The sequence below is a fragment of the Suncus etruscus genome, chromosome 16, assembly GCF_024139225.1.
Source record: "Suncus etruscus isolate mSunEtr1 chromosome 16, mSunEtr1.pri.cur, whole genome shotgun sequence".
Taxonomy (NCBI): Eukaryota; Metazoa; Chordata; class Mammalia; order Eulipotyphla; family Soricidae; genus Suncus; species Suncus etruscus.
In genome coordinates, this window is record NC_064863.1 from 4,651,593 (window position 1) to 4,676,668 (window position 25,076).

The 25,076-nt window shown below is 37.1% G+C and overlaps 1 protein-coding gene across 2 annotated transcripts in view; it reads right to left on the reverse strand.

The window, feature by feature from the left end:
• FMN1 (formin 1) overlaps window positions 1–25,076 on the reverse strand; it is a 483,837-nt gene that overhangs the window by 157,131 nt on the left and 301,630 nt on the right. For both annotated transcript variants that reach the window (XM_049789785.1, XM_049789784.1), the window contains 3 exons: window positions 21,725–21,812; window positions 3,558–3,619; window positions 1,410–1,498 (listed from right to left, as the gene is read on the reverse strand). In XM_049789785.1, coding sequence (XP_049645742.1) covers window positions 1,410–1,498; window positions 3,558–3,619; window positions 21,725–21,812 — 239 coding nt within the window. The remainder of the gene's footprint in view (window positions 1–1,409; window positions 1,499–3,557; window positions 3,620–21,724; window positions 21,813–25,076) is intronic.

Here is a 25,076-nt window from a genome sequence, read left to right on the forward strand (position 1 = left end):
CACTTTAATGTCACTCCTATAAAAAATAAATCTTCGATATCTATAAGACATCAAATCCAAGCTAAGGAAAACCCAAATACTCTGAGGGCCTTGTTAGTAATTAAATATTCCCTTATAAGTCACTTGCTTTTTACTTATTATTATTATTATTATGACTTAGAGTTGGAATTTATTGCATTCAGAAGCATGATTTGAGAGTGGTCCATAGGGTCAAGGTGGGAGTTGATACAAATGAATCAGTTTAGAACAGAAGGGTGAAAGGCAGTAGAAATTACCTATCAGTGAGAGTAATAACAGCATAAACTAATATGTGTACATCTGTGTGGGTTGTAGGGAGGGTGTTGGAATCCTGTCTTAGACTTTATGCAAAAGAAATTCAGCTAAAGTTTCAAAGTCTTTAACAAGCAAGTGAACTTAGAATAGAATTTCCTTGCCTGACCATTAGAGATCGTTACCTGCATCTGGATGCCTAGGTCCTCCTGTGCATCCAGGGAAAGGGCACAAATGTTTTATTTCATGCTATCAGAGTCTGAATTTCTTTCTCCAAAACTGACTTGTTATCATACATCTAACTTCTCAATTTCCTTTTTCTCCTGGCTGGCTATCATTCCTTACCTCCTAACTCTGAGCTGACAGGGTTGATCTGAAACTAACACAACACACTCAAAGTAGCAATAGGCAAAGAATCCCTGCCACTCTGAACTACTCTTGCATAGAGTCCTGGGCAAAGTCTGGGGGCTGCAGCACCCCAGAAACCTAGTATCGGTTTGAAGACACCAAGAGCTCAGCTAGGACAAAAGTCTCTCAGTTACATGCTCAAGAGCTTTGGACTTTCAACAGGTATGGAGCCAGAACCCTTAATCACTGAGCAAACACCCCTAGTTATGACATGGAGAAAAGAACAATTACATACCAAAAAAGGAGGATGAAAAGGGCCTCTCTTCATGGAACATAAACAGGTGGAGAATTGGGGAGAAAGTTGGCACATTCAAACCATCTTTTCTGGATATGAGTTTTACAAGAGTCAGTTTGAAATATGTGATTCTACTATTATCTTTTTTTTTAACTGCATCAGCTGATCCTTGTACAAAGTGATGACTTAGTTCTTCCTCAGTTACCCTTTTGGTCAGTATGTTTAGTCTAGGAAGAATTAATAAATTGCTAGAGTAAGAAAGGGGAGTCACAAGGACTGGGAAATGGGGTTGAGACATTCTACCAGCAGCACAAGTCTCCGGGCTCATTTCCCAGCAGGCAAGTCATTCTGCGGCATGTAATAGGTCATGGGGAAGATGGTACGAGAGCTTAACTCACTGCACAAGTTAAAATGGTTTACTCAGAGTTGGGAGGCAGGAAGATAGAGATTGTGCTTTTCCTCTCAGCAGACCAGAAAAGTGATCAAGTGTTCTTACTGCTCAGGTTTATCCAACAGCTTCAACTCGTCTTCTTTGCATGTTTCATAATACTTTCTAATTTTAACCAATTCATCCTCTTGGGCTCTCTGTGTTGAAATACAAGAAATAAAACAGACTCAAAAATGAGCAATATTAATCAATCAAAAGGCGTATGTATTCAAGTGTCACCTCTTAGCAGCAAGGTCATGTGCTCAGAAATGTAGATGATTGGCCTTATTTCACACTGAGCAACTCCAGGGAGCAGTCAGTTTTCTGAGTATTCTGAAGTATGCTAGCATTTTAGAAGTGTTGGCCTATTCCAAAGGCCACTGCAAGCGACCTCAGCTGGATGCAGAAGACAGGCTCTTTGGCTGTTATCACTGATGGCCATGTCTCTAGCTTGGAATGACCCTCATATATACGTAGGCTTCTGAAACTTACTTAAAATCACTTCTTCTTTTCTAAACATGGATAGCACTTCTTGTCTAAAGTGCTTATTTTAATATTAGTCTCTGTTTTCTCTATGTATCCAGTTGTTTCAGTTGTTGAAAGCCTGCCTCTTTTATTTTTAATATTTTTTGGTTTGGGGCCACACCTGGCTGTACTCAGGGCTACAACTGGCTCTGACCCCTGCGGTCATCCCTGGCAGCATATGGGATGCCAAATGGGATGCTGGGATCAAACCCAGGTCGGCTGCATGCAAAGCAAACACCCTACCTGCTGTTAAACTCTGCCTCTTTGAGGGGCTGGAGAGACAGTATAAGGGATATGCTCTTGCTTGCATACATTCGACCTGATTCTATCATTGCTACTCTATATAGTCCCCTGAGCACCACCAAAAGTGATTCCTGAATGCAGAGCCAGCTGTAATCCCTGAGCACTAATCAGGTGTGTCCCTCCAATTATTTTTTTTTAACAAAAGCTCACCTCTTTGAGCTAACAAGTACTGACGATGTATACAATTAAGGCCCTGGTATCAGCAAAAAACATCTAGAAGATAATTCTTTATATAATCCTGCTAAGCCTTACTATTAAACAATAAACATGTTCTATCAGAAATTAAGGTGCTAGAGAAAAGAAGTAATGAGATAAATTATGCTTTCACTGGATGTTCATAGCATACTCCCAAGACGCTAAATGCTCCTTAGGAAATGTCACTATTGAAGAATAAAAAGAAGGTAATTCAAGTTATCTTCTAACATCCAGAGTCAGTGGACAAGCACAGTTAATAATTGTGGCGATTTGGATTCTTCTTGTCATATTCTCCAAGAACTTGTCAATTCTGTCAGCTACTGACACACAATCTCAAGACCTCTTATGTGTACACTAGAATTTACTCGCAAAGTCCATTGCTACTGTTATCCATACTGAATTATCTTACTAGTCACCAAAAATTAAGGTAAACCAGTGATAATCCCCCTTAGACTGATGGTCACATAGGCTCAAGAACAGGTGACCTCAAGTTAATGTAAGTTAAGGAAAGGCAGGGCTTCAAAAGTAAAACTAAAATACACACCTGCCATCCCAGTATAATCTGAGAACATTAGCTCACGGGCTGAAAGTAGCCATTCAAGCCACTATAAGCCTTCTCATTTCCTACAGGAAAACAGTAGTTTGCATAAACATTAACAAATACTTTGCTTTCCTTTGCTCTTAGAGTACTCAACAGGGCTGAGTTGAGCAACACAGAAGCAGTGGTCACAGAGCATGGACTTTCTAGAAGAGGACAATGTGATCAACTAGCTGAGATATCACAGCAGAGTGCTTTTCTCATGCTTAATCTCATTTGAGACTGAGATTCTGTGCTCAAATCTCTTCCAGGCTATCTCATTTTTTTAATCACCAAAGAATATGAATGGCTCAGTCATTTTCCAGTTGGAAAGAGTCAAACATTACCATTTCTTTGGGGGGGGGGTTTGGGCCACACCCTGCATCGCTCAGGGGTTACTCCTGGTTCTCTCTGTGGACAGAAGTCGGTCCTGGCAGGCCTGGGGAACCATCCAGGATGCCGGGATTCAAACCAACGTCGGTTCTGGGTCGACCATTTACAAAGCAAATAAATGCACTACCGGTCCCAACATTATCATTTCTTAGACTGTAACATTCCTCCAGTTAGTAAAGGTGGAAAATTTAGGAACTCTGGCTCTGTAGGTCTTTGATACTCACATTTTCATATAAAGCTGCCAAGGTCTCCAGATCAACCACAGAGTCATCCACGTTGAAAATGGCTGCAAAGCACACACACACACAAATACATAAAAGGTTTGATTAGATGGCCCCACATCATCACTTACATCTAGCTTTGAAGCAACAGAACATTTCACTTTCTTACACCAGTTGTATCTTTCAGCATGCCTTTATTGTCTTTCTTTTGCACCAGGGGTCCCAAATGAAAGAAACTGAAATGATTCCTACCCCCCCACACACCCAGTCTGAGCCTTGGCCCTGCCTGGATTAATTCCTCAAGGTCTACATCCTTTCTGCAGTTTAATTTAGGCTCCACAGGAGAAGTATTTGTCCTTTAAATCTAAATCAGTTAGTAGGCTTGAAGCACATTTTTAAAATCTTTCTTCCCAACTGGTAATTGAAGAGATTTAGTATCTAATGAACCAGAACTGACTCTTGCCCATTACCAGGGAAGGAAGGAATGACAGAGGGAGAAAAGGAGAAAGGGGAAAAGGAAGAAAGGAAGGGTAGAGAGATAGAGAAAAAGAACACAGCGTGAGAAAAGACAATGCTGGCAAATTCAATGGATTCAGGAACCTTTCCACTGCCACAGCAAACATCTTGTTTGGATTGTAAAGAAACAAGAAAAAGCAGTAATTGTATCAACAGATTATAGAAACCTCCCATGAGCCAGTTTGAAAGCAAGTTCTCACTTCAATGGTTTTATTAGGATTCTACTTATTGCTCTATATCTTAGATAAGTAATTTACTTATAAACTAATATACTAAATATATTCCTTCCCATACATACACACATACATACCGGGACACAACCACTGAGATTTTTAAAGCACTAAGGAATTTAACAAAGTACTTAAAATAGGCAGCTCCACATCTTTAAATAATTATTCAAAACTAATAAGGTGTGTTCTCTCAATCCACCTCCCTTCTATGACTTTACATTGTGAAATTAACCAGAATGCTAGTAAATTTTCTGCGTGGCAGAGTAATTAATTTTATTAAATCAACCAGTGATATGCCTTTGAATTTTTCTCATCAACTTATTCTGCTCATTGGCATTACTCTATGGTTTTTAGCCAAGGTAGGGATCGAGGTAAAGGGCAGGTTGCTTTCATATTTGTTTGGGTTATTACACAATTCTAACAAAGTTAATGAACCGAGCTAAGATCATATAATTTCGCAGAGCATGGAAAAATGTTCTCAAATTTCTTTTCTAGGCCTCCTTCTTTAACTGGGGAATTAACCAGCAAGTAATTCCTCAAAATAGTAAGATAGTGAAGAAAGAAGATGTTAATATGCTAGTACAAAGTTAGTCTTCTCTTATGCCCACAAGACAAAGAAAATTTATTTCTAAAAAGGCTAATCTGAGCACACAAAAGATATATATGATTTAAAAGAGTTTATCCTCCCAAGACTTTTACCTTGTATGTGGAGAAAATATAAATTCATTAAATGATTACAGTTTCTATTTTTAAATGCTGATTCTTTTAAAGATGAAAATGAAGTAACCAAGAATGGCATTTATTTTATATAAATTCCAATATGCTCCGACAAAAATGAACTGAAATGGATGCCATAAAAAGGTAAAATTCTAAAAACAATGATCAGAAATGCTCATTTTTTAAAGAATTATATATCCCAGCTAATACATATGAACTTCAATTAGATTTAAGAACATGATATTGGCTAATAAGAGAAACTACTTTGTGGGTTTCTTTTTCTAGTGAGTAAATATTTGATTTTTAAATGTTAATCAGTCTGGGTTCAGATACAGACAGATGCTGAGCCAAGTCCCCTTTATTTTCCTACACAGAAGAAAGAAAACGCAGGGAGAATGGAACCAGAAAACAAAAATAGGACCTGGATATACTTCTTCATTCATTTGCCTGTCCCTTGGATCAAATTTGTTGGGAGTTTAGGGACTATTCTAAAATGCTTTGGATATAAATCAAAAGGATTGGAGGGATTTGGGCCTTAAAAGTACTTGAGCTCATAAAATTTATATTCTATCATAGGAGACAATATATAAAAACATATATAATTTTAGATAAAAACATACTATGAAGTAAATGGGAAAAATGGGCAACATCAAAAGGAATCACAGATGAGGAAGTGAAACTTAAGCTAAGACATGCAGTGTTCCATTTGGTGATTGTCTGGGAGAAGAGCATTTCGCAGGTAACTGCAAAAGTAAGCTTGCTTGTTTTTACAAAATGAGTTTAAAGTACAGAAAATCACCAAGATGAGTATCTTAGTATGTGATCTAGCAGGTCATAGTATGCATCCATAAAATGGGTTTCAAACCACTAACTGAAAACTGAGGTAATAGATGTGCTTGGTACAGTAGACAGAGCATAGCACAAACTTAAATAGGACCTATGAACTATTATATATAGATTCATTACAATGACTTTGAATATAAAGATTTCTTAATGTATTTAATGTCTGTTAATACCTTGCCTACTTTAACATCTGGAAAGAATCAGAAAAAGATAGCAACTATATGCTAATAACTGAAATTTCCAAAATTCTTGAATACTTCCATAGAAGTAGTTTGGATTAAACTTTTAGAGTTCTTCAAAAGCACTCATGAAGCCCAACTATAAGAGGAATTATTAATAGAAAAGTTACATACAACAAAAACTCCAATCATTATTATTATTATTATTATTATTTTGCTTTGGGGGCCACACCCAGTGATGCTCAGGGATTACTCCTGGCTATGTGCTCAGAAATAGCTCCTGGATGGGGGGACCACATGGGACACCAGGGGATCGAACCATGGTCTGTCCTTGGTTAGCACGTGCAAGGCAGATGCCCTACCGCTTGTGCCACTGCTCTGGCCACCAAAATTCCAATTATTACAAAAAAGTATGGAGGATATATTTTGGTCCATTCAGAAAGGCACCTAAATTGTGGGACCAGGACTGGATGGCAGTATGTGCCTAGCTGTACTCAGAACATATACATGGTTTTTCTTGTGGCTCCCCTCCTGGTAGTGCTCTAGGTACAATATCTGATGCCAGAAATAGAACCTGGGTCAGTTGCATACAAGTCAAGTGCCTTAACCCCTGGACAATGACTCTGCCCAGAAAGTCAACCCCCTCCTTTTATCTTATTCCTTTCTTTTCTATAACCCATTCATCTTTATGCTTCAAAGATATTTTTCCTGAATATTGGTTTCAAACTTTTATTTATTTATTTTTGTTTAAAATACCTCAGGTATTAGTTCTTTAAATATTGAGTGAGATCCAGATTTTGGCTTGATTTTTTAACACCATTTACTCATTCCTGCTCTGCTCCCAAACTATCCTCCAATATCATCTTCTTCCAAGTACCCTATGCACAGCTGTACCTGGCAATCTCCCATTCTGAAACACAACCACACTTAAAGACCCAATTCAAAATGTTTAAGACTGGAAAAATACTTGTTAATATTCTGATCATTAAGTTCATGCTTTTATCTCTGTCATGGCATTATAGATATATTTTAATTAAGGAAAGAGCATCTATTTTAAGAAACTGAACTATGATATGTTGACTAATAATTTCCGTTTTCAATGGAAATTCCCTGAAGTCGGCAGCCATTTCTATGCAACTTGAAAAAAAAAAAACCAGCACCCAGTATAGTATTTGGGATGTAAGAGGTATGAAACAGAAATGTGTAGGTGAAAATGTCATATAAAAAATATAAAAGGCGATTTGGAGCACTAAAATAAGTTCCTTGATAGAGGTGATATATGGATCTTGGAGGTGGGAACCTTAAAAAGGAGTAAAACTTGACAGAGGACACATTAATAAGGGTCTATTTTAAGTAAGACTATTTTCTTCCTCAACCCTCACTTACTTTGCTCAAATATCAAAGTCTAGTCAAAAAGGATGCTAATTGTTTTAACATCTACAAATGGAGCTTGCATAAATATTCCATAGCCCTAAACAAATAAGTTTAATAAGTAAAATTTCTCATTTAAAAACGTAAAAAAAATAGCTTTCCTTTTTACTCTTTCAAAGAAACATAGAGCAGTGTCACCTTACGCAAAAAGTTGACAAATAAAAGTTCAATTGCTGTAATTCCTTGAGGTACTCGAAACATCCATTTACTAATCCCTATTAATTAGAACTCATTTGAGCAATATTAAATGCCCGTGAACTTCAAGGAGAAACATATGAAACATTCCACATGGAAGAGGCAGATATATAGAGACAAGCATGCAGAATTTCATGCAATGGTAGGGAATTCAATTCTTCTTGCAGAACAGTCTTTAAGGGGGGCATAAAGATAAGACCCCAAACATACCTTGAAGAAAGAATGGGACAGAAGAGAAAGCCTCCACTGTTCATAGTCCAGTGGCAGTACTACCACCTTCAGGATAGAAACAAGCATTCTGTCAACCCCCTCTAACTGCCTAGAACTGAGGAGAAGGGTTGAAGCATACGCAGCAAGAGTTAGAGGAAGGAAGAAACAGTTGGGTATGTCTGCTGCACAGGAGAGGCAAAGGCCTGGTGAAGCAGGTAGATAAATTTACTTGGCAAATGTCAAGTGCTACAATGATTGTGGAAATAAAGGTCCAAAAATGTATAAAAAGGAAAGAAACAAAAAAGAAAAATATTGAGGTAGAAGTCTTATCAACAGAGCATCTGGCTGAGCCCAGGAACTAAAGGAAATTCAATTATTTCTATTATTTCTACCCTCTGGAACAGACCCTCCAGAATGTTAGGTAATGGACCAATGATTTAGAAAAAAAAATTACTTTTAAATCTTTATTTTCAGGATTGCTAGGAGAGCTATTTTACATGAACACATTTTTGTTTTCTATTCCTAAACAAATATAGTTTATTTTTTTTTTGAATAAGGCCAGAATCTATACTTGGAAATTCTATTGCTTAAATACTCAAGAATTGATTTTGGAGGGAACAGCCCATCAGATTTGTAAGCCATTGCACGAAGTCAGATAATTCGTTAATTAATGTTTACAGCATAGAAAGAAATCAGTCACTAAGTTAGTATTTTTGGATTTATCTGCAGTCAGGTCAGTCTTTTAACCTTCATTTGATACAAAAATTTTCATTCTTTCTCTTCTCACACATATGCGCATCTTTTATCTTGTAAATTGAACAGGTAAACAGCAGAATCTTCTCTCCCCTCTTCTACAGCACTTCTCCAAGCCCTGATACAGTAATTCCAAGTAATTCAGCTTCCATTCCCATCTGCACTGACCTCATTATACCAACAGTGCTGCACATGGTGTCAGAAAGGTGAAGTGTCAAATCCACAAAGGAGAGACCCCAACAACTCATTGCTACTGCAATATCAATCATTGCTGGTGGCTTTTACTTTTATCTCCCTCGCTCCTTAGTTGTCCCCACTCACACTGTCAGTTCAGTTAGAATATTTCACCTACACCTCACAATATGTCGAAAGGAAGTAGACACACGCTGTGAAAAGCTGGTAATTTTATTGGGTTCCTTTACCTTTAAAAATCTGTTACTTGGTCAAGTCTGGTTTCTGGGCTCCTTTTTTGCAGGGAAATTGAGGCAAACATTTTTATGTGGTCCTCTGGTGCCTGCTCTGTACTCCAAGAATTATATACACAAGGATCATTAGAGTAGTGTTTCACCCATTAAGATATAATAACCGTCAGCAGCGACAAAAAGCAGATCAGTATCACAAATTCAAACTAACAGGCACACATAAAATCTATGTGCCTGCTTCAGGCGCATGCACAGGGTCAGGGGCTCACACAATTGGGAAATCCCCTCTCCAGTTTGAAGGCAGCTTTGCTCAGCCATTTTTCTCTCGGAAAGCTTTTCTATCCCCAAAGTGCACCATGTCTAAATAAACAAAGAATGGCAGTGTTGGCTGTTTGAAAGGATTCTAGTTAGAAGACAAGCAAGGGCTTAAAGGTGCTGTTTGTTCTTTTTGACTAGAGAAACACCTCTGGGCCAGAAACACGTGGGAGATAGGAAAAGGAAAGAAAGTTCTTGAGTTTGTGAGATTGGCCAAAGTAAATCGGGTCAGGCGAGGTGTGGAAGGTGTCAGAGACAGACAGGGTTGGGTTGGTCTTCGGGGCTGATGCCAGTTTTCAAAACTCATTGCCACCTTGCATTTCTTTAAACTGCTGATACTTTGCACAAAATGGGGATCTAATAATCACTAGCAAATGGACTAGCTATAATCTCAGCTCGAGGAAATCAAAATTAATAGTGTGATTTTTATTCTTATGAAGTAATGATTTGGTTAACAGTGTTAGCTGTTTGGCCCAAACAGCTGATTTTCAGGGCTCAAGCAAAACTCTAACAGGAAGTAAAAAAATGAATGGGAAAGGAAAAAAATAGTACAGAAACATTTGTGTTTTTTTTTAAACTGTCATATGACCAACTCCAAAAACTTCAACAAACCAACTCCATTACTAAGGAATAGGCAAGAATGAGGAGGAGTTCAATAAGGAGATGGCACAGTGGTAGGGCATTTGCCTTGCATCCAGCCAACCCAGGAGGGACCCAGTTTAATTCCCGGAATCCCATATGGTCCCCAGCCTGCCAGGGGAAATTTCTGAGTGCAGAGCCAGGAGTGATCCGAGTGCTGCTGGGTGTGGTCCAGAAACCAATCAATCAATGAATCAGCCAATCAATAAATAAAGTTTTAAAAAAAACAGGAAGTAGGAATAGATTCCAGGCAGAAGGAAAGACTATTGCTCAGCCATGAGACCATCATTGAAATTGAAGACCAAGTTTGTGATGAAACTGGACAGGGTATGCAAAGAATGGAGTCAGACAGAGAAGAGTGTGGTGGAAAGAAAAACATTCAGTGGCCGGGACAGGAGTTGGCAAGATTTGTTTCCACTGAGAGATCTGTAACCAAATGTTTCCCAATGATCATAGCTTACAGTAAGTTTTGCCTCCAATCATCACTGGACATGCCTATACAAACACAGGTATGTGGAACCTTTAGCTTTACATACTACTGCATGAGTCAGACTCTGTGCCTATATCCATAGGAAATGCAAAAAGAGTCAATTTGGAGTCAGTTTAAATAAATCTTTGTTCCCTCTGCCAGTGAGTAGAAGGAGCAGGCAGACCTCCCTCAAAATCAATACTTAATAAATTAACAGCTGGCATTATTGGAGCCTTCCAATAATGTTCCAGGCTTTAATTTAAGCATTCTAGATCAACTCAGCAGAGGGTGGTGGTGGTGGGAACTATTTCTGTTCATAATTTTACAAATGATGAAAAAAAGTCATACTACCTAATTTTCCTAACTCAATTCCATAGCTGGATTTATTGGGTCATTACTACATTTCCATCATCCTTTGTAAATGTTAGGCTATAAATAATATTCCACCAAAAATCCTCCCTACCTGGAAAATAATCTGTGAAGCAAGAGAATATATAAAAATCTTGTCTATTGCATGGCATAATCTTACACACTAACCAGCAATTTCCCAGTGGAAGCTATATGCAGCTCATGCTATAAAAATATTATTTATTCTGTAAAATGCATCCACTGTCACTATTCTTTAATTATGATCATTTAATACCTTTGTTGCAAAATGCTAGTTAATTGATGACCAACTTTGCTAATTATTTGTTCTTACTTAAAATAACCTATAAGTCAGGGCCGGAGCTATAGCACAGTTGTAGGGCTTTTGCTTTGCACACTGCTGACCCAGGACAGATCTGAGTTCCAACCCCAGTGTCCCATATGGTCCCAGAGCCAGGAGCCATTTCTGAGCACATAGCCAGGAGTAACCCCTAAGTGTCATCGGGTGTGGCCCAAAAATAATAACAATAACAAGAAAAACAAACCAGTAAGTAATAGCAAAATAAATAAATGTAATTTTTAAAAGGAAAATAAAGGAACCTATAACTTACAAAGAAATGATTTTTTTTTGGGGGGGGGGGTCACACCTGGCAGCGCTCAGGAGTTACTCCTGACTGTGCTCAGAAGTCACTCCTGGCAGACTCAGGGGACCATATGGGATGCTGGGATTTGATTCAGGGCTCCTTTTCTGTGGGCTATGTGCAAGGCAAAATGCCTTACCACTGTGCTATCTCTCTGGCCCCAGGAATGATCTTTTTTTTTTTTTTTTAACAACTTGGGCCCAAATACTCTTTCATGTCCCTGTGTGATGACAGAATTAAATCATACCTGTATGCAAAAACGTGTGCTGCAGTTTACTGAGTTATACCTCTGGAAAGGTATAAAAAATATCATTATAAAAATGTGAAATCTCTAGTAATATAAAGTCTATTTTCCTTTTTCTTTTCTTCTTTTTGTTTTTGTGTCACCCCTAGCAAGGGCAATCTCTAGCTTTGTGCACCAGGATCCTGATAGTGACTGGATCATATGCAATGACTGGGATAGAACCAAGGCTGGCCATATGCAAGGCAAGCACCAGTCATGCATACTATCTCTTTACCCATAAAACTCAACTTTCTCAAAAATAAGTTAACAATTTTGTACTGCATGGCAGAACAAATGAAAGTAAAGGCACTTTAAAAGTGACACATGTACAAAAGTTGCTTCCAAGTACCAAAATAAAGAACTAGTAAGGTAATATCTTGACAACCTTAAATTTATTGTCCAATGCCTGCTAACTGATCATGTTAACTAGCACAGACCTAAATTTGGGGCTTTGTAGAAAACTGGAGACAGGTCTATACCACAGTGAACAAGGGTAGACTGAGAGGTGGAAGAAATGACAGCCCTAAAAGGGACACATCTAATGTATTACAAAAACTCAAAAACGCTCTCTCTTATAAAGCAAATACCCTAATTCTTGCTTAAGTCTGGGCATGTCCTATGCCTGAAGGTGTCCAAGGTGCCATTTTATAGGTGCAATTAAAATTGTCCATGGTTCAAACCTCAAAGAAGGGCATATGACACAGAATTCTCAGAACGTCCCCTCCTACATCCTCTCTATTCTCCAGGAGGCAGTGGAATGAGAAACAGTTTGGGTTAAGCAGCTTCTGTCCTTCCATTAGTTCTGGTTCTTTAAAGCCAAAATTACATTCCAGGCAGATTGGTTGGTCTCAGTCAGTTGCCTGAAGGTAAAGTACAAAGAAAATGCCACCCTCTGCTTTCTAGACTCCGCTCTGAAAGGAGGAATGTACGGTGGCTTAGAAAGAGCTGGGTGGAAGCCCTGCTGATGAGGTACTTTATACTCAGTAGGAGGAAGACAAAAAGTGGGAAAGGGAAGGGAAGAATTAGAGCAACTAATTACATATATCCAAAAAACATATTTTTAATTGAGAACTGCCACTAGATACTCCACTGACTGGCCCCAGCATTTTGATTCAATATGTCAGCAGGACCCCATCACCTGTTGTGTTTGGAGGAAAGACTCAGTCACTGCAAATCGGCTCCCTTATTTTGTTTTCAATACATATTGTGATTTGAAGGGTGAGGGGCATTTCACTGAAACTTTCTGATCCTAAAATCTGGTTTTAACTAAAAGGAACCTGACAAAACAAGCAATCTAGCTTCAAAAGATTCCTGCAGAGACACCCCAGATTGAATATAATCCATCAGCCATAAAGGAAGCATCTGAATAGAACCTTCGATTGCTAGTATAAATACTTCTTTGGTCATGAAATGGGTTAAACCAAAGAAGAATCCAATCAGATTTTTCAACAAGTTGACCTCTCTCAATGTAATTGAATTTAATAAAGAGCAGTAACACTGCATGACTAAAGCAAAAACATTACCACTATTGTAAATTAAGTTACTTCAAGAAAAGACATTTTAATAATTTGACTTCAGCCCTCGAGAAGAGGGTGAGCCAAGTCCTCCCCTATTGAATTCCTAGCAGCAGCACACTCATAACCAACAATCATTTCTTATATCAATGGCCCAACTTCACTACTTCACTACTACATCTTGGCAGAGACAGAAAACTGATAAAACTTCAGGTACACCAGTTTGGGGGATAAAAACTCTGGAGTCATCTCAGAGTGATGGAGGACAGCTTTTCCCCCACTCCTCCATATTTCCAAAGCCCCAGCAGCTACAACCGTTTCCACAGCTCATAGGTTTATTTTATTTTGTAAAGAGATGCAAGGTAAGCCATGAAAATTTATGGTACCCATTCTGAAAATTCTGAAACAGCCGAAGCTCTGAAACAGTTGAAAACTCTGGGGATGCCTTCTGGTGGTCAAATCTCTGCCCTGCCACAGCCCCCAGTAGCCACACCTATACTCCACAATTGCTGTAACACGACTGACCCAACTTCACTGCTTCCCACAACTAAATCTTAGTAGAGACACCAAACCAACAAAAACTATAAGTATGGCAATTTCGGGGAACGAAAATTAGGATAGACAGTATACTCCCCATCAATCCATACTTTAAGTATGGATTGTCAGACACACCCATATTTGACAGTGTGGCCACAACACTATATAAGATCCTGAAATTCCTAAAATGTGCAGCCTCATACATGGCCATGTGACATCTCCAGATTTTTCGATACTGATACCCCAGTAGGAACACACCTAATGTAACATAGAAGACACCTAAGCTCAACAAACAAAACCAACACACAGAATGCTCAACGAGCAACAAATATCTTACTAGACCTTCAATGACTTAATGACTAATTGTGATATATAACAATTTTAACAAATGTTCTTATAGATGTTTTTATTAATTGCATTACCATTTAGTTGTTACAAGCAATATAAAAACATTATTTTGGGCTGCCAAGTGGGCAGAGTTGGGCATGGATGGGAAACTGCCAACAATGGTGGAGGAAACATTACACTAGTGATGGGATTGGTGTTAGAACACTGAAATCCAGAAACAACTATATTATGAATAACCTTGCAAACCATGGTGTTTTAAAAAAAAAACAATAAAATTCAAAGAAATTATAATGTGCCTTTTCTTATTTATAGATTAAATCTTGGCATACTGGTTAATGAGAACTTGACCCTGTAAAAATTACCACAATATAACAATATTAGCACACTGGTGTTGCAGGTCGTTAAGAAACAATATAGTGATGGAGAGTGAACTGGTGTTGGCCAAATGAAGGCAAATACCTAACCCCCATATTTATCTCTTCGGTTACCTTCTCTCACAATTCATTTGAAGTTCTTACACAGAAAATTAGTCATGATGCATTTGTAATCCCAACTGCAATTCTGGACTATTAGGAACTAAATTAGACAATGCTTTACTTTGATGTTAAATTAAATATTATAAAAATAAATTCTGAGTGTACAGGAAATTCCAAAAGAATGCTGGGACATTTCTGGCACCTACTCTATTGCAATGCACACAGAGGTTTATATCAAGAATTGTCAACAGTAATTTTCCATCTCCCCTGGGAAAAGACTAAGAGAGGAAATCACTAACATGGAATGAAAGCACTAATTTGCAATCATGTAGGCAGTCATTGTGTCCAAGGATGCCAAAATTCTTTCAAACGTTAGTCATCTTGTTGAGCAGATGGAAAACCATAAGTAAGCAAACCACTTATTCATTCTCCCTTGGATCAAAAAAATACTCAATAAAACAAACCTTTGGATATTATGGCCAGTCTCCTAAAACTATTCTTCCACAACCAAGGTTTTCCCTTTAGTTATTCAGCATCTTAATAGTCAGTCAGAACCAAGGTAGGGGAGATGGTAGTAGAGATAGCAGAGTGCTTGCCTTGCACACAGTCAACCCATGTTTGATCCTCAGTAACCCATTTGGCCCTTCAATCTCACAAGTATGTTTCCTGAGGGCAGAGCCACATGAGTAACCTCAGCACTTTGAGATGTTACGCAAAACAAAAACTAAAATTTGAATCAAGAACAGGGATTAACTTTGTCCTACAATATGTCCAATACCAATCAACGCAAAGAGAAAAAGGTAGACTCGCTGCCATATAGGAGACATCATAATTCTACCGTAGCTCTATTGAATTAGCATCCAATTACAATTTTCAAATGCTCATTGAACACGATTAATTTATTCTAGTCATGTAAATCTAAGACTATCTTCAAACAGAGGAAACCAGTCTCATTCTACTCTGGCTTTTTGTTCTATATTTCCATTGTAGTTTTTGGCAAAATTTTACTTATTCTTTCTGAAGCTAGAAATCCAAGATGCAGATAAGAATTTTCTTCATCAGTTCTTGATATAGCAACACTCTCCTCACATATACTTTGGGTATTATGGTCTCTTCATTTCCTCAGACACAGCGTTATTTATTATTTTGGCATTTTTCATATCAATAATCATAATGTGTTCCTAATAGAGTCACACACCTTTAGGGCCATTTTTATTTATTCATTCAACAAACACTTAATAGTTATCTTAGTAACCAGGCACCAAAAAAAATGCTGGGCAACATTAGAAAGCATTCTCCCTCTTGGAATTTATATTCTGAAAATGATGTAAGTGAAAATCTTAGCAGATGAACAAATGTAAATATGAACTGCCAGGTAGAAAAGAATTAACTCTGACATAGAGATGGGAACTGGGTAGGTCTTTCTAAGGTGATATTTAGGATGAAATCTAACAAAAGGAGAAAGTTGCAGCTGGAGATAAGGGTATATGCCTTGGTTACAGTAAACCTCTGTTTAATCTTCAATATATTGTGGTCCCCCAATTACTCCCAGGGTGGTCCCAGGAATTCCTGGCTCTGTAGGGTCTGAGCAACACTGCATCCTTGGACCTTCAGAAAACTATATGCCCAGTTGTTTGAGAACTGCCAGAGATGGCCTCCTGGTCCCTAAAAGCAGGAAATGATATAATGTAGAAAAGCATTTTAAGCAGAAGGAGCATACAATTATACATTCAAAGACACAGAAAGAGGAAAGAACATGGCCTCTTTCCAGAATCAAAGTCAAGCACAGTGGGAATAGCATAAGGTGAGGGGAAGAAAGCAGAATTGAGAGAAGTGGGAGGGATTGGCCTGGCCAGCGCATGCAAGGCTTTGGAAACTAGTCTTCCAGAATATGACAGGTATTTGTGCTCCCAAAAATCAAATCAAAGCATTTCTCCTCTAACATTTCATCTTCCCTATTACTAATGGACATTGTCAGTTTCATGCGATGACATGCAAAGCACATACTGGTATAGAGTTCACTTATATTTCCAGCCCTGTGTCCATAAACAACATTTAAAAGGAATCTATATATTACAATTGTACCTCCCTTTCTCATGCTATTTCTTGTTTGGAAAGGTTTCTTCTCTTGAGATGACCACTATTACATCTTCTAAAATTCACCTTAAAATTAATAGAAATACATAGCATATTGCTCTGTTTTCTCATAGCCAATTCTACTAAAAATTTTGGATGATTGACACATCACTCCACAATTATGAGAACACAAGAGTGAGTCTGAATCCAAAATTTTATTGTAATTATGGTGTCTGATGCAGATCTGGCATTTAATACTTAATGAGGAATGAGGGAGGAAAGGAAGGAAGAAATTTTTCCAAAATGCATTGGAATGGAATACATGATATTCTGATCCTATCTTGTCTACAATTTAGTCCATTTTTAAAAAAGTCAAATTAAAGTTGACATTTGTTAGTATACCTTTACATATTAAACAATAGCACCAATGTTTAGTTTTCATAGAAATGTCTAGCAAAGAAATACAGTAAAATACTTACAATTTATAATATCTTGGAATATACAGTCCCCCAATTTTACTTCTTTTTTTTTTTTCTCATTATGGTTCTTTTTTTTTTTTCTCTTTATTTGGATATCTTGATTACATAAATGATTGTGATAAGGTTTCAGTCCTATAAAGATCACCCCTCTTCACCAGTGCAACATTCCCGCCACCAAAGTCCCAAATCTCCCTCCATCCCACCCCACCCCCACCTGTACTCCAGACAGGCTTTCCAGTTCCCTCATTCATCCAATTTTACTTCTTAAATACACACAATAGTGGGCTGAAGCAACAGCAAGCAGTAGGGCATTTGCCTTGCTGCAGCTGACTCAGGATGAGCCTGGGTTTGAACCCTGGCATCCCATGTGGTCCTCCGAGCCAGGAGGGATTTCTGAGCAAATAGCCAGGAGTAACCCCTGAGTGTCATCGGTGTGCCCTTCCCCCCAAAAAAGAACAAAACAAAACAAAAATCAAGCAAACAAAAAAGCCCCCACACACTATAGGCAGTGTTTAGTGGACAATTGCAGAACTGCCAAATTTACAAGAGAGGTGAAGAAGAGAGTTTTTAAAGACATAAATAAGTAAAACAGAATTCTTTCCCCATTACTGAAAGGGTATAATTGCAGACAGAAATGTCCCAAACTTTGTATTAAGGTGACCAAACTGTAATATCAAAAAGGGGAAAATTCTGTAAACAAACACATAATGCCAAGTGGAGACCATTTTTACAGAGGTAACAATGAATAGCTATCAAAAATATTTTCATCATCACAAAAGAATCTTCTTAGAGAAAATACTACTGTTCTAGTGTATACGTAAGTTTCTTGTGAGTCTAACAGGGGTCCTCAAACTTTTTAAACAGGGGGCCAGTTCACTGTCCCTCAGACCATTGGAGGGTCTGACTCTAGTAAAAACAAAACTTATGAACAAATTCTTATGCACACTGCATAGATCTTATTTTGCAATGAAGAAACAAAACAGATACAAATACAATATGTGGCCCACGGGCCATAGTTTGAGGACCACTGGAAGATCAACTAAACAATTCTAACTTTTTACTGAGAAAGATAAATGTATGAGCAGACAGAACAGTCACTGAACTGTGGTCCTTTCACCTGGCTTGATGTGCTGTGTGACCTTACTCAGCTGCCCGCTGGCCTGGCTTGGTCCAATCAGCTCTCACGACAAACTGTCATACTGAAACAAATGCTTTGGACCAATGTCAGCACAAGGCATCCTTTCATCAGGGTGACAACACAAGGCCAAGTGCATTCCTTTCATGACCAGACCTGGACTCAGGATAAAATGTAACTGACACATCTGGGCTTCTATGTGACCCTCAGATGCCTGTGTCAATCAAATGATGCCAAAGAAAAACTAAGCTCTTGGTGATACTGCCATCCTCATCTGGAATGCATTACGAAATGAAGACATGGAATGGAGATTCTGCCCTCTCAAATTTAGGAGCCAACTCTATGGTGTACAATGGAGGTGCTTGAAGTCAGAGAAAGAACTAAAAGAGCAACCGCTATTAGGCTACTACAGCCAACATTTCCTGTGCTAAAATGAAAGCTCACTTTGGACCCATTTGAGTACACACGAGTAGTATACATGGTAGGAAAAGTCTACATGAACATATTTCCTATTTAATGCACAGTGACCATTCAATCAAACAAGAAATATCATGAGATGTTTTATGGTGTTGAGTTGTTGTTGGAATATCGCATAGCTATAGTGACCCCTAGCTATATGGTCATTGATATAATACAGTAGAATATACCTCAAAATAACTCAATAAAAACTGTGCTCGTATTGTGAAAACCTGTGTGCATGATAAAACACTCCATGACAGTGATGAAACCATATGTATTTGGTTTTCACTTGCCTCATAAAGAATACAGTTGCTTAGGCTGCGGCCCCAGTACTAAAAAATTCTTTGATAATTTCAATGTCTCTTTGTGTGTGTATATATGTACAGGTGTATTTTTATATCTAATACATATATATATATATATATAGAGAGAGAGAGAGAGAGAAGAGAAAGAGTGCACAAGAGTATATGCACCAATCTCCTTGGCAGAAAACTTACACTTCCCTTAGAATATTTTGTTTTATTTATTTTCTGTTTATCATTTTGCCCTATCATCACATTCTCCTGTTTGAATTTAAGCAGAGAGAAATTCTCCTATCAGATCCCCTAAAGTCAGTGAAAAGCCCTTTCTAATTTAAAAACCCCTTTAGAGTTTAAATGCTAAACTTTTATAGGCACCTTCTACCCCCAAATTTAACTCCGCCATTGGAATATTTTCTGAGGACTGATATATTTGATTTAAATTTTATATTTACATTTAAATACAGAAAATACTTTATTTACATACTGCTTTATTTTAGTGTCACGCAGAATTTTTAACAACTACAATAAGGGAAAATTTCAAAACCGTTAAGTAAAGGTCTGTCTTTGGAGCAGAAAGGTAATGTGAGAAAGGTCAGCATATAAGAGAGAGTAACGATGAGAGGAGACGCAGATTGAAATTTGAAGAGTGTGAGTGGTCTGAGAGCATCTCTACTGAAAGGAAATTCATACTTTCTGACCAAGAAAGTTGTGTTACCAATCACAAATCATTACTAGTAACATGCTATGATGAACATTTGCATGCATTGGATGATTGCAGGGATCTGTATTGTTTTCATACAAGCAACTTCATTTCAAAAAATTAGAATGTCTTTAGGTCTCTGCACACGAAAAATTCTTCTTAGCTTTAAATATATTTCCTTTCAACTCAAGCCTTTCCATTCAGCAAGATGGAAAGATTACAAAACAATGTCGTAACCAATCAGATAAAGAAACAAACGCTTAGCATGTCGCCATAAAATAGTTAGCTAAGCAAGAAAATATGAATGAATTAGAACCATTAATTTGAAGACTTTTAATAAAATAGTGAATCTACATAAAGATCATCAGTATAAAATTTACACTAGCATTAGACAGTCATTTGTCCTTCAGACAATATACAATGACTATTTAATATACAATTCCATAAATTATTTTTTCTAAGCTTAGATTAAATCTCAATCCAAATTCATAGCTCATAGGAATGACAGGACAGAAAAGAAAATAATAAAAGCATACCAATACAATCAGCAGAATTTAAACTATAGATAATTTTGTGATAAGTAACTTAAATTCATAAAATAAATTATTTAAAGTATTTTTTAAAAAGAAAACCTTAAAGGCAATGCTTGAAAGTTGCTTAGATTCTGATCAAAGCTAGATGCAAATAATAATGAATTAAAAAGTATGAAGTTAATCAAGAAATCAGAGCTACATATTTTATGATATTGAGAAATTAACTGCAGATGCTTTTAAATGCATGATAATGACCCTGGAATTACAACTGGAAAAGTATTCCTATCATGAATGGAAGAGTCGCATCATTTTATTTTATTTTTTTTATTAATACACTCTGATTTACAAAGTTGTTCATAATAGGGTTGTTTCAGGCACATAATGTTCCAACACCAATATTTTTAAAATTCTATTTATGTATGTATGTATGTATGTATGTATGTATGTATTTATTTATTTATTTATTTATCTATTTATTTATTTATTGTTTATTTTATTGTTTTGGGGCCATACCCAGGGGTTACTCCTAGCTCTGCACTCAGAAATCACTCTTAGCAGGCTGGGGGACCATGTGTGACAATGGGAATTGAACTGTGTCCCTCTCAGGTTGGCCACATGCAAGGCAAACACCCTACCACTGTGCTATCTCTCCAGTCCCACAACACCCAATTCTATCATCAGTATCCCTTTCTCTCCACCAATATCCTCAGACACCCTCCCACCCCCTAGACTGCCTCTTTGGCAGGCATATAACGAAGGCATTTCATATTACTTGCCCCAACAAAACGTAAATGTATGATAAATGGAATTATGAGAAAATAAATCCATAACAGTCCATTTGTGATGATTTATTACAACATGATTTAAACCTATGTATATAAAAATTTCAAAAAATTTCATACAATTCCTATTCTTATTTACATTAATGAATTTTCAACTAAAAGACTGCAAATTTTATTTTCCACTTGTATTTTATTGTGGCAATTATGTCCTCCTATAATCAATAAAACCTTTTCTTTAAATTTTGTGTTAATATATTTTAGAGTTTACATGAAATAGGTAAAGTCTACAAAAAATTTAGTAAGAGTGAAGAAAATTAAACAATTTCAACTGATTCATCATAAAATGTCTGAAATTTGCTTCTTAATAATCCAGTCGGTGGTAGGAGGGTGTTTCAGGGGAGACATAAACTGGTGGATTTTTCACTGTGTACTGAACATATTAAATTCACCAGGCATTCCGATTTTCTTTTATGTGTTTGAAAATTTTCAAAGGCTTAAATTTGAAAAATTCAGAAAAAATTTGAAAATTTTTGAAATAAAAGTTGAAAAATTTCAAAGATTTCAAAGGTAACACTGAAATTCAAAGGTTTAGAGAGGAAAAAGTTACGAGGAAAACTTACCTTGTTGTATATCCTTCATTTCTAAATGTAAACTAGATATCAAGATGCCCACAGTTTGAGATCGCTTTCCATCTAGTAACTTGATAATCTGAAATTAAAAAGAAAAATCAATGAAAGCTCAAATGATCACTCCATCTTTAAGAAGCCTATACAAAGGTACAAATATTGGTGTGTTTCTTTATATTCATTATAAATCAATGATACATCAAAAAAAACCCTTAGATATATAAACTGTGGACACTCTTTTTTTAATATATATTTTTATTTAAGTAACATGATCATATTTGGGCTACAGTAATAACCAGAACACCCTCCTTCACCAGTGCAACATTACCCCCTCCCCCCTTCCCATCCCCTGCCTGTATTCGAGACAGGCATTCTACTACAGTAATTTGTTTTTAAGTTCAGTAAGTTGTATTTTTTCCTTAAAGGATAAAAGTAAAAAAATATAGTAAAGGTGTGATAGTGGCAATCGCCAATGTTTGCATAGGTCCAGAAAAATGAAGAAAATGGAAAAAAAAATCCTTGACCTGATTACAAAAAGGCCTCACCCCAGAAGTTTATTGGCATAAGACAGACTCTTTGGGACATACTACATCATGGTAAGGGCTCACTCTGGCTCTTCACTCAGGGATTACTCCTGGCAGTGATGGGACACAAATAGAGGGTGCTGAGGATCAATCCAGGAATGATACTTTGAAAGTAACATGATTATAGTTATTATGGAAAATAAAAGAGTAATTGTGTTAGACATTCTGCCTGTCTAATGCAAGAAATTATTTTTTATGTTTTTATTATTTTATACTTCACTTATCTTTTTATTCAAACACACTAAATTAAGTTGTACTAGCAGCACATGTGCAACTTTACATCCAAATTTGAAATATTTTCATTGGTCTATTTTCCAACTCATTGTTTCTCAAGTTACTTTACACTCTTCATTAATCAACTCAAGTAGTTCAGGAGAAATACAGAACTTCTGGTGATATTTTATAAGCCCACATTTTAGCTAATCTGTGTTTGGGAGCATGTACAGGAATAAACAAGAATCCTTCACTGAACACTTATTTATCAATGAGCCTTTTTTCCCCTTGGGGTCATATCACGGGGTCTTGCTCAGGAATCATTCCTAGTAGTCTTGGGGGACCATATGGGATGCCCACGTTGACTATATGCCAGGCAAACACCCTACTCGATGTGTTATTGCTCAGACCTTATAAGAAGCCCCTTTAAACAAGTATTGAGGTAAGGATGAAGAAACTTTCGTAAGAACAAACATCTTCACAGAAAAAAATCGCTGCTTTTGTGTTAATTTATTTTAATTGAAAACACAATGAATGTTTGTTATACTCCCCAAATATATGCTATACAGAACACAGTAGTGATAGACGTAGTCTCCTTCTAGACCCAAATGCTTGGATGTCCACATGTATTCAGAATTTAAATTGCACGAAACTGGCACGTACACATTTTGTTCCATAGTTCTTTTATATCTACTTTCATTTCATTTTTACACTGATCAACACACGACTGATGTTTTCCCGATAAGTATAGGCAGAACCACTCTGAGTTCAGCATACAACTTAAATCACCTGTTGTGATGTGTGTTTAGGACTTTTCCAAATGTTTTCAATGACTAACAATGCTGCGTTGAAGATACATGCATTCCTTTCAATAGCATAAATGTATTTAAAAATGGTTTAAACTATATCTTCATTTAAAAATTGATTAAAGGGCTGGCGAGGTGGCGCTAGAGGTAAGGTGTTTGCCTTGAAACCGCTAGCCAAGGAAAGGACCACGGTTCGATCCCCTGGCATCCCATATGTCCCAAGCCAGGGGCAATTTCTGAGTGCGTAGCCAGGAATAACCCCTGAGCATCAAACGGGTGTGGCGCGAAAAACCAAAAATAAAATAAAATAAAATAAAAATTGATTAAGCAGTGCTTAATGGACTGAGTTCATGATTTGTTTAACCAGAGCCGTGTGATCCTTCTGTTCCTCTTCATGATTTGCTGGGAGCAAATCCCATCATGTGCCAAGAGTAGACCCCAATCACTTACTAACATGGTCAAAACACACACACACACACACACACACAAATAATAGAAACGTATTGCGAATTATGTTCCTATAGTACTAGAATTTTATATTGTTACCAAGTATACACATGTCTATTTTTATTACAAGTTATCTCAGTCACTACTATCTATGACTGGCTAAGAGTATTTTTGCTAATATGATACACTTTTGCATTTTTAATGATTTTGTAATAAGGGCAAGCACCTTGTTCATTAGTCACATGAATTTGTAAATTGTCTCCATACACTTTTTTCTACATTTTCTAATTAGTATTTTGCCTGGCACAGGACAAAGAGACTTAAACAACACAGTTGAATGGTAAGAAGGAAGGGATTTACAGAGAAACTGCTGTGGAAAAGGGATAATTCCTAAATTAAGTGGGAGGAGAAATACTTTTATTGCGCCCCTACTGCATGATAAGTATTGTGCCCTCTGCCTATGGGGTAACCCAAATGACTGTGAAGTGGAAGCAGTGAGCTTAACACAGTACAGTTTTATGCTTTGATGTTGTGATTTTCCAGAGAGATAACGATATTTCTGCTTCAGACTCCTGTAAGGGAAAGTGTGGTCTTCCCAATAGGAAGTGGTAGAGCAAGGGCCAGAAACACAATGTTTTTCTGCTACCCTAATTCTCTTTATGATTTTTATGATCGTACTTGATCTTCCAGATCAGAGTGCCCAGGTAAGTGCTTCACTTCATAGAGTAGCTAGAAGAAAGCATTAAAGAAGTAAAACAAGTTGAGTGAAGAAGATTGGTGAAAAGAAGGAATATGGAAAAAAAAGAAGGTAGGTAGAAAATTAAAACATGAAACATGTTTTAATGTGTTCAAGGAATTATCTAGCAATAACTATATTATTTTAAAATAATCATTCGACTCAAAGTTTCAAATAGCCATATCCAATTTATGTAGACACTTCAACCAAATAAAAACTCTCTTTGTTTTCCTTTTATTATATAGACTTCTAAATTCCAGATAGATTAAGCAAATTTCAGAAATATTTATCTGGAAAAAAAACCAAAAGATTAATACTGCCTATACATTATCTCAAATGTATTGATTTCTCTAATATACTTTGGGCTGAGGCAAAGTATATGCAGAGACATACAACTTCCATATTTTCTGAACACTATGGATAAAATAGTAGAATCCCAGATTGTCTGAGACTGTCACATATAATATTCTTCCTTTTTTGTTGTTTGTTTGTTTGTTTGTTTTGGGCTGACGCCCAGGTACTCCTGGCTATGTGCTCAGAAATCGCTCCTGGCTTGGGGG